This window comes from Myxocyprinus asiaticus, chromosome 2 (genome assembly GCF_019703515.2).
Source record: "Myxocyprinus asiaticus isolate MX2 ecotype Aquarium Trade chromosome 2, UBuf_Myxa_2, whole genome shotgun sequence".
NCBI classification, from domain to species: domain Eukaryota; kingdom Metazoa; phylum Chordata; class Actinopteri; order Cypriniformes; family Catostomidae; genus Myxocyprinus; species Myxocyprinus asiaticus.
Genome location: NC_059345.1, coordinates 22,005,812 through 22,017,480, shown reverse-complemented (window position 1 = coordinate 22,017,480; position 11,669 = coordinate 22,005,812). Strand labels below are relative to the sequence as shown.

The window sequence follows — 11,669 nt, the reverse complement described above, 5'->3', positions numbered from 1 at the left end:
GCGTAAACAATCATGATTCAATAGGCAAAGAATATCCTTTGTGCCATTTGTTTTCCAAGTATCATTATATAATTATCTGCTGACCAGCTAATAAAGCTGTGTAAATTTTTTTTAGAATGCATTTTCCTGAATATACACAAGTTTATTAATGTAGCGGCAGATGAGTTGCCATTTAAGATCTGCATGAGCATTATCACCAAACACTGCCACAAATGTTATCTGTTTGCCTACAGTACTGCACATGGATTAATAACAGTGCAATATTTTTTTAGTGATAAAAATAATAATAATAAAACATCCCATTTCCAAAGTGTTTCTCCCTTTATTGCTGGTGGTTACTTCTAATCAACTCTCCCCTGTTTTGTGTGATATTGAGAATATTAATGACTTAGATAAACATAATTTTGAAATCATAAAAAAGAATACAAGCTAGTATAGTACATAGAGCAACAAGAAATATACACCGATCAGCCACAATATTAAAACCACCTGCCTGGGGGCCTGGCTATCTCAGCCCGTCTGGCACCAACCATCATCCATGCAATTTATCTAATCAGACAATCGTGTGGCAGCAGTGCATAAAATCATGCAGATACGGATCAGGAGCTTCAGTTAATGTTCACATCAACCATCAGAATGGGGAAAAAATTTGATCTCAGTGATTTCGACTGTGGCATGATTGTTGATGCCAGATGGGCTGGTTTGAGTATTTCTGTAACTGCTGATCTCCTGGGATTTTCATGCACAACAGTCTCTAGAGTTCACTCAGAATGGTGTCAAAAACAAAAAAAAACATCCAGTGAGGGGCAGTTCTGTGGAGGGAAATGCCTTGTTGATGAGAGAGGTCAACCGAGAATGGCCAGACTGGTTTGAACTGACAAAGTCTACGATAACTCAGATAACCGCTCTGTACAATGTGGTGAGAAGAGATGTGGGTTGGCACCGTTTTGGCTGCATGAGGGGGACCTACACAATATTAGTCTGGTGGTTTTAATGTTGTGGCTGATCGGTGTAGTATATGCAATATATATGTATGTATTAAATGTATACTAAAGGAAAGACTTTCCATATGTTGTACCACATGAAAGATAAAATAAGCTACAGTAGAGAACTGAACATTTAAACAACAAGAAACAAACTGTGCTTCAGATTTGTACACTGAAGAAGATGACTAGTAATATTAACTTACATCTATCTAACTTCATGACATAATATTGATTAAAGTGAATAAATTTAACTAAAACATATTAGTTAATACAGTAATTTTTTCTTTAAAAAATCTGAAATCATTTAATCATGTACCACATAATGTACGGAAGTCTTACACAGGGAAGCTTAATGCATGCTATAGTTTATTAGACAACATCACCTTGCATTACAGGCAATAGAAACAAGATAAAGTTCTGCGCACGCAGAACTCAGTGCTTGGTGACAGTAACAAATCCACAGGTAATTTTTTTTATTTTTCACAGGTAATTTTGAGTAGAACATTTAACTTCAGACTTCACAAAACAAGACGATACCAAACGTAACAGCAAAATCAACAATTAAAATGGTGTAAATAAACTTGCAAACAGTAAAACCGTGCAAGCTCATTAATTATTTGCATGCTGCAAACATTAGCTCCAGAAAGTTAAGTAAAATGTACTTATTTTATTTACCTGAGACATTTACTAAAATGAAAAAGGTTTTCGACTTTAAGATTGATTCATGATGATGCATAAAGATAACAAACAATCATGAATAATATTTACTTATAAGCTAGAGCATTAATTTTTACATGTTTGAATGTAGAATTTACTTAATATTTTCAAGTTTACACTTAACTAACTTATTCAATGTAGAATGAACTTCATCTTTTCTGCTATATTTACTTCACCACAAAATATTTTTTCAGTGTATGTAAAGATTTCGCATTTAACAAAAATGTGAATCTGTGATTTTGCAATAGAATGTAAATAGAACTACAAGCGCCTTTGCAAAAACCCATAAAGAAATGACACACCTTGCAGTTCTATTTGAGTTGGTACATACACACTCTCAGAGGAAGATGAGTGATTTAATGAGTATTTACTCTCAAGCCACAAAGCAGACACTCTTACTCCTGCTTGGCTTCAGAGCACAGAATATCTGTCCTAATCTAGCTTGATTCGCCTTTTCCCATTTTTCCCATTGTGTAAACAGAATATCCTCTCCCCAAAAATGAAACCCCTCTACAACTTTGTCCCCATCAACAATCATCCCCCCACCTACACACACACACACTATCCCAATGGGATTTCTTCGAGTTGACATATCCGAAGTAACGCCTATGATGTTACTTGTCGCTTCAGGGGTAATGAGTCATGCAAAGAAAAACATGTTTACAGTGGCTTGAAGCAGGTTTGCCATCATGATTACGATCAGTGTGTGTGCAGGTTTTCACGTGTGCAGAATATCTGTCACAAATATGCCTATGCATGTGTGTATGTTGCATTTCTTGGCAACATACAATACATAGACATTTAGACAACAAAGTCAAATTATTTAAATGTAATCAGAATAACTGGAGGTAGATTATGACACTGATATGAACTTTTGAATGGTATGTTGTCAGAGTTCCACATCAATAAATAAATAATGTCTGGACCCATTGTGGAAGTTGATGTGTGTTTTGTGTCTATACTGTCTTGTGGGGTTAGCCCCCGGTCTGAATGAGAGTGTATCTGTGTGTGTCTAATTGGCAAGACTGCCATATGCGCAAAAGTATTATAATTGTTAAATTAATATTATATTAATACTTTATAAAATTATACCTTTATACACCCAAACATTATATCTCCTATACCTTAAAGAAGTTTTTATGTTAGTTTGTGTGTGTGCTTACATGTGTGATCTCCAAGACAAGAAGAACAGAATATCCTTCCCTGGTTAGGAACACCCTGTCTGGTTTGAACAGGTCTCCTATATATTAAGCTGATGTAGTAACGTGTGTACTAGGACATGCTGCTGCCTCTCTCCCTTCTAGCTGAGGTACAGTATGTATGTTATGTTTATGTTTAACAATTGGAGTCTTGGTTGTCGAATCTGTAAGCTTGTTTTGCGATTCTGCCAATCTCTATCTTATCTTGGGCTTCAAATAGGTGTTTGTGTGCAGGATTATGCAACATTTACTGTAGAGGGGTGCTGTGGCAGCAAGGATTATGAGCTTAACCTGAGCACAGGGTCTACAGACATCTATAGTGGGTCTGCCAATCAAGGATCACTCAAAAAATATTTTAGATAATTTTTTAGTTTATTTGAATTGTGTAATGTTTAATAAAACTAAATTAAATTAATAAAATGTATTTAGCTATTTAATGTTTATAAAAGATTATTTAATTAAATTTGATGGAATTTGTTATGAAATGTAAACTGCATAAATAGTAAAAAAAACAAAAAAACATTTGAGTGTGTGTCGATAGAAATGTTGGTAATGTTGGATTTGAATGGGAAACGATGTAAAAATGCTACAGTTAAAAGTTATTAATTGGTTAACTGTAAATTGCCTTACCATATGCAGTAAACATTTATTAGATTTAACAAGATAATACATGTATATGTAATACATAATACATTTGCTGTCAGATAAGTAAAAAAGTATAAATTACCTTATAATTTACATGTAATTTACCTTTTAATTTAAGTCCCTCTGTGACTCACGTTATCACATTTTATTATTATTAAAATAGTTATGCTTCTTATTGTTATTATATATTATTATTATTAAAATAGTTATGCTTCTTGTTATCAGTATTGGTACATTGGGGTGTTTTTTTTTTTTGTTTTTGTTTTTTTGTTTTGGTTATTGTTCTGCCATTTGTGCGTAACATTGCATTATGCATGTTTATCAGCCATGGAAAGGCATTTTTGTTTATTATTAACTTTGCCCTACATCCTTATTAATGGTGGTTATCAGTATAAGTAGGTAATTTTTTTTTCCTCTCCCCTTTTTTTCTCCCCAATTTGGAATGCCCAATTCCCAATGTGCTCTTAAGTCCTCGTGGTGGCATAGTGACTTGCCTCAATCTGGGTGTCGGAGGAAGAATCTCAGTTGCCGCTGTGTCTGAGACAATCAATCCACGCATCTTATCACGTAGCTTGTTGAGCACATTACCGTGAAGACATAGCGCGTGGAGGCTTCATGCTATTCTCCGCGGCATCCACGCACAACTCACCACGTGCCCCATCGAGAACGAGAAACATATTATAGCGACCGTGAGGAGGTTACCCCATGTGACTGTACCCTCCCTAGCAAACGGGCCAATTTGCTTGCTTAGGAGACCTGGCTGGAGTCACTCAGCATGCCCTGGATTTGAACTCGTGACTCCAGGGGTGGTAGTCAGCATCTTTACTCGCTGAGCTACCCAGGCCCCTATAAGTAGGTTATAAAAATGATAGTTCACCCAAAAATGAAAATGTATATACTGTACTTGACTTTCTTTCATGAAACACAAAAGGAAATTCTTAGGCAGAATGTAAAGGGCTGATATCTTCATTCACCATTGACTTACTTTGTATGAAAAAAGGGCATCATCAACATTCTTCGAAATGTTTCCTCTTGTGCTCCACGGAAGCAAGAAAGTCAGTCAGGTTTGTAACACCTGTATGAACTGTAAGATACACAGGCACTATGAATGCCATCCCCATCCCATAATGCCTGAAACCTTGTCAATATATTTTTGGCGACTCCAGCTTCCAGTTTTAACTGTAAATTTAATAGGACATTACTGAGTATTTTGATGAAAAATATATAGGTATGTACATCTGAGGTACCTTTTTAATATGGCCCATACTTTGTAACAGTCCCTGTTACCTTGTATGAATGTTTTTACAGCTGCATGTCTCCACCACCAGGGAGTCTGGCCTGTGGTATACCGGCTCGAAAATCCAGTTTGGTCCGGTGTCATGTTAAAGTAGCGCAAGAGGTTCAAATTCTCAACAGTGATCGACACAGGTGTAGGGATGGATAGAAAATAAGTAAAAAGGAACACAGTGGCTTTATCAGACCATTCTGAAGGAAAATGGACAACCAGCATCTGGCTTCAGTGCTTCACTACTGCAATGGAAACTAGTAAGGCACTGAAAAAATGGTTGCCTCCTGCCAAGAATATCAGAAAAAGAAAACACATGGGGTTATTTATGTAACTTGTAGAGGAAGTATTACTCTCATCTGATGTAAACTCTAAATGTAGCTATTACTTATATAGAGTTAATAATTCATAACTATTGGCAACAAACTGCATTTAATGTCAGCAAATACTTGTCATAAAAGTATGTTCTGTAGCTCATACCTTGAATGCTCTAAGTTGCTTTGGATAAAAGCTCTGTCAAATGCATAATGTAAATGTTAATTGTGAAAGTAAATAGTTTAGGATCACATAGTACTGAGACTCATAGCCTGTCTTTATAGTGATTATTCCAAAGTGCAGAAAAGGTTGTCATAAACAAATAATTTAAATATACTTATTTGTAGGAAAAATATATTGATGCTATCATCAAGTGAAGATAGTTTGAGTTTACTATTACAATATTACTACTACAATAATACATAAAAACTATAGTTAAAACTTTACACACAACATCCATTTTAAGTGCTTTGCATTTTTTATAAGCAGAGGGGCTTTGCATGTACTAGGCCTAAAGTTTGGAGTTCATTAGTTTTGTGAGAGGTCTTGTCCTAGTTGTAAGGTTTACAAATGAAACCAGTATTACTGAGGTTGTTTTGTTTGTTTTGTCCCTCCCTGGCAGATCTTACAGACCTCCTTCATCCTGTTGTGCAAGAAATCAGAGGTCATTACAATATGAAGAAGTTAATTATTTTAGATTTGCAATTTCTCAATGCATTTACACATTTTGGATTTATGCATGAAAGACCAATATGGTAACTGACTTTAATACAAACAGAGAGACTTTTTTCCTATGCTGCCAATCAGCTGCGGGCCGTGCATTTAAAGTCGAGGCCTTAAGTGTGATTCATGCCATTATGAAAACACAGTTTCACAATGAATAAGACGCCGTATGCCTATCATACATTACGTGGCAGTCAACTAGTAATACCAACTGACATTTTAAAAACACGTCCACGCACGAAAGCCAGAACTTGAAATGAAACTTAATGCTCAAGCAAGCCTAATTTTAACTGCAGCATGACTGTTTTGTGAAAGGAATGTCAAAAATCATAATTTTTCATTTGAATCTACCAAGGAGGTCTATAATACCTGGAAAAATCTATCTAATAATATTTGCGATTTAAATGTTGCTTGCAATAAATGTTGTTTCGTCAGAGTACACGGTTATGCTGCGTTCCTTTCAAGTTGGATGTGGGATATTCCTACTTGATATCTCCGACCACAAATGCATTCCATTCCCCGATATTCGGAACTGAAATTCTCCCGTTAGCTTAGCAGGTGTTTGATACTCATTAGAGATGTCTCCTAGCAACCCAACTGATAAACAATGCTGCAGCTAGCATTTGTGCTTCAGGTGTACGATTATCAAAAGAGATTATAATTTACCATGTTTTATAGACCTGTTTCTGCAGGCGTTTGTTAAACCAGCTTTAATATCATGTAATGTGGAAACTAACTCATTTATCGATATTACTTAATAAAGTGAATGTTTATCACTTACTTTGTCGACATGTTTGTGTGACATCATGCACCTGCATCTCGGCGAAATCGGAGTTGAGAATTTCTTCACGAGCCTACAAGTTGTAATTCTGACTTCAAGATGCATTCCATTGCACTTTTCCTAGTAGGAAGTTGTAAAATCTGACTTTCCGAGTTGAATGGAATGCAGCATTACTTTTCAAAACTTGATCCGACACTGAATGCTCAAGCAGCCTAATTTACACTTAGAAAACTCCTGATGTTGCTATAACAATGCAAAAAGCACTTACCAATTTACTTGAAGTGGAAATCAGCCTTCCTTTCCCATTTAATAAATTAAGCAATCACACAATCATGCAGAACATCTTGTGTTTTTAAATCCATAAGGATCTCTTTCTCAATGGCGATAGCGGCAGTGATGATGATCTCGCACTCTTCACTTTCAAATTATGTACATCAATTAAAGCGTGATTGTGTCACTCAAGGCCTCGACCGGGACATATCCTAAAGATCACACTCACCAACAACAAATAAATCAATCTGATTGGCTGATGAATCTGACAATCTGACTTTGGACGCCTATTCGCTTACACTGTTGAGGGATTCTGTGGAAATTTTGAAGGTCTGAGGGGGTGGAGGTCAGACTCACACGCTGCTTCGGGCTTCGGCATGCGATTTGTGAAACAGTTGTCACACTTTGCTTGTAAGCATCAAGGAATAAATTCTGACTGGATAAACTTTTAGTTTTTCTCTATTTGTTTGCAGATTAATTAAGAGTGGAAAGCGATTAAAAATACATAGGCAAAAAGGTGACTGAGAATGAAAGGATGAAAAATATTTATTTATTTGGCATGTAAGGCCAACAGAGAAGGCTTTGCTGGCCCTGAGAATTCACCACTGCTGCCCATGTAGTCTGACCAACTGTACAATAGATGGAACACAGTATTTCTCCATAATTTTAATTTTGTCATCAGTTGCATAAATGTACCAAATGTGGTGTCCTCTCTAGAAACTAAATGCACAAAAATGCATTTTGCAATGTTAATGTACTTCTTTTTTGTCCCAGCAGTCTCCACAGAGGCAGTCTAGGCATCCATTCAAGACCTGAATCGCACAGAGAACCACCTGTAGCAAACCCAGACCCAAAGCTATAGAGAACAGCACAATGTGCCAGAGAACCACATTCTCAGGGAAAACACAGCGGGGCCATATAGTCTTATCCACCATGGAACTGCTGTTCCTGTTATAGTGAGCCAGGGAGATACAAAAACATATGAGGCCTCTCATTTGAAGTGCTGAATAAGTGTCTCATCTAGTGGCCATACAAAGAACTGCAATTTTTTCGTGGGCAAAATTTGATTATGATTACTAACTGCCATGGCATTATAAGGATGTTGGTAGCAAATATGTTTTTATGAATTTATATTAACAGAAAGCATATAGTAGTTAGAGAAATACCAAAAGCCTTTAAAACGTATTCCATTTTTAGGAGGTGTTCTTACCCTTCTGGCATATTCTCAAAGTGATATTCCCAATTTCTGCCTTTAACTTGGCATTTTGGTGCAACAGCTAGTCCTGCAGCTGCAACACAGGCACAGCAGACTGCCCCAATAGTACCAAATACAGATAATAACACAGAATTCAGCATCTATCCGAAGCAAAAGCAACAGAATAACAGCATGAAATGTTGTAAAATGAAAACTTGTGACAGGGCATGTAGAATTTGTGTATGAATAATGCATCAAAATTCTATATATGGAAGTGAAAATATTGTTTATGTCTCAATGCTGAAAATATTATGTTAGTAATCATGTAACATTCAATAGCTAGATATAACTTTATGGATTCCTGCTCTTTCAAGTCATAGCGTCTTTCTCAAGTCTGCCTTTTGTGGTTGATGCTGCTTTTTTTTTTTTTAAGACAATTAGAAAATAATAAAATAAAATATATTTTGATGTTTTATTTTTCCTGAATCAAAGAGATAATGCAACAAATGAGGACCAATCTAGAAATACTCAAACCAGCCCGTCTGGCACCAACCATCATCCATGTGATTATCTAATCAGCCAATCGTGTGGCAGCAGTTCAATGCATAAAATCATTCAGATACGGGTCAGGAGCTTCAGGTAATGTTCACATCAACCATCAGAATGGAGAAAAAATATAATCTTTGGACCATGGCATGATTGTTGGTGCCAGATGGGCTGGTTTGAGTATTCCTGTAACTGCTGATCTCCTGGGATTTCATGCACAACAGTCTCTAAAATTTACTCCGAATGGTGCCAAAAACAAAAAACATCCAGTGAGCGACAGTTCTGTGGTTGGAAACGCCTTGTTGATGAGAGAGGTCAACAGAGCATGGCCAGACTGGTTCAAACTGACAAAGTCTACGGTAACTCAGATAACCACTCTGTACAACTCTGGTGAAAAGAATAGCATCTCAGAATGTTTAAGTGCTGTTTTGGCGGCACAAGGCGGAGCTACACAATATTAGGCAGGTGGTTTTAATGTTGTATATCTATATATCCAAAAATGGTTCTACAAAATGCCCAGATATTGTCACATTTTCCAAATATTTTTAAGACATTTAGAAAATAATAATAATATAAAATATATTTTGATGTTTTATTTTTCATGTATCAAAGAGATAATGCAACAAATGAGGACAAATCTAGAACAGGATTCGTTACTTTCACACTGATATTTCATTAAACGCAGCTGACTGTCAAACACATACTGAACTACACATAACATATAATCTACACAGAAGCTACACATAAATATTTGCTCAGGCACTTACTGAGTCTAAATAGAAATTACATAATTTCAATAGTCCACCTAAATGACAATAGTCATATGATTCTTTTCATGAGTTGTACTTGCTATAGTTTACTTCCATGTTGTTTCTTCATCAAACAGCAATGTCAGGTGTAAATCAAATCAATCACTGAAACAACAGCGCCACCTTGAGTAAGAAATATTATTTATAATATGTATGTGTACATGCAAATGGGATACTGATAATTCACTATTGTTGCACGGAAAATCAATGTGATATAGTATTTATTTTATGAATGCAGTACTAATTTATCTTGTAATAAACAAAGAAATAGATATCTGGTGATAGTAAATTTATATAGATATGAAATAATCCTAAAAATATAATTTATGGAAGTACAATTATTATTAATATTATTATTATTATTATTATTATTTAATTTGGGCATTTTTTAAATTAATTTTTTTGTGTTATACTATGTATAAGAGATAGATTGATGAATACTAAAGAGGTGTGGGCACAACTTCAAAAAATGAATGAGGTACAGGGTTTTAAAGACCCAAATTAAATTCATGTAATTCAAAATCAAATTTTTTTTTTTTTTTTTGGTGGTCAGCATAACACATCATGAAATGTAATACAATGAATATAGAAAAATTTACAATTTAACATATCACAAATACCATTTTTGACACGTTCAACATGAATTTTTATAAGTACACCTATTAAGTGAGCTTTAATCCATTATTTGAAATTTCAGCAATAATATTAAAGTTATGACACCGTAACCTTATCAAAATCAACAAAGATTTGCCAGCAAAAATACATACCCAACAGGTCCAATTCACCAGAGTGCAGTAGACGTAAAGCAGAATGTTTACGACAGGTTTTCAAGAATAGTATTATTTAGATGATTTACAGGCCTAAGGAAGTGATGTATCAAATACGATACTTCTGGCATTATGAAGAAAATGTTAAATATTTGACCTTACTAATCAGACCACATGGCTCTAAGATGATCTTTAACGTAACAAAGGGACACACATGCAAGAGGTTATTCCGAGTTCACCTGTGGATTTTTAAAGTTCATGCAACTCGGCCTCGAAACGAAGTAAGTTATTTTAAACATTGTATGTAACATTAAATATTTTATTTAATATTAATCGTGATCTGCATGTTATTTGGGATGAGTTGTCGACAGTTTGTTCTCCTGCGGATGATTTTTCAGCGTGGCTAGTTAACATAACATCACAATTGGTGACGCCATACAATTAACACTACATTTGAACACACTGTTTACACTCTCATAACCTATTTATTTTAACAACGTGGTGTTGTTTTAATTAATGGGTTGACAGAGGCGACATTCGCCTGCAGGCCCTTTTTTTGTGTGTGTGTAATTAGCCATATCATGGAGAATGATTGAAGTCTTGTTTACACCTGGTACTTGTACGGAAAACATGCATATCCGTATCTTATCTGATATTTCAGAGTAGAAATGGCTGTGTGTGTGTGTGTGTGTGTGTGTGTGTGTGTGTGTGTGTGTGTGTGTGTAATGTTGCTGCAGCGAATGGCAGACAGATGAGATTTGAAATGTTTATTTATTTATTTTTATAAAAAAAAAAAAAAAAAACATCAAAGGGAGGAGGCTTTGCACTTGCTTACGTGCAAAAAAGAACAATTATACCGGTGCTTATCAAGTTGTGCATTGATTTGTATAAAACGTTTTTCACCATCGAAACATTTAAAATTTTTCAGGAATATTTATTTTTCTATTTATTTTATTTTTTTCAAGTTTCTGAGTCGAATTGGTAGGAAAGGATGTTTTGTTGCAATATCTTATCTGTCCACTGGGGGGCAAACTCATTACGTATTTAAAAGCAACATATTACGGAAACTACGTAGATTCCCTGCGTTTTACTTCTACTTTGATGTCATACGTGTTATTATTGTCATTCCTCTTTGATTCTTTTTGTTATTACAAAAACTTCCTTTTATAACACTGAAGAAATTGTATCCGTGTTTCTGATTGGAGAACTAGTACCTCATTATAATATCTACCCGTCCTCCCAATGTTGTTGTAGAAATGTCTGCTTTTTATATATATAATGAGCTATATTTGTACGAGCGTTAACATGAAAGGCTAACCTGGATAACATTCTGTACAAGAATCTTGTGAGAATAAATATTACAGAAATGTGTTACTGTCATCGTAATTACTGTCTCCAAGAATATGGTTCTTGCTCGGAGGCTTTGTGGTT

At 35.3% G+C, this 11,669-nt stretch overlaps 1 protein-coding gene across 1 annotated transcript; it reads right to left on the bottom strand.

The window, feature by feature from the left end:
- Positions 1-5,772: 5,772 nt before the first annotated feature.
- LOC127455476 (transmembrane 4 L6 family member 5-like) lies at positions 5,773-8,277 on the bottom strand. Its single transcript, XM_051723409.1, has 3 exons — positions 8,132-8,277; positions 7,680-7,869; positions 5,773-5,790 (listed from the first exon to the last, which is right to left on the bottom strand). Exons 1-3 carry the CDS (start codon positions 8,275-8,277, stop codon positions 5,773-5,775), a joined length of 354 nt encoding a protein of 117 aa, XP_051579369.1.
- Positions 8,278-11,669: the final 3,392 nt, after the last annotated feature.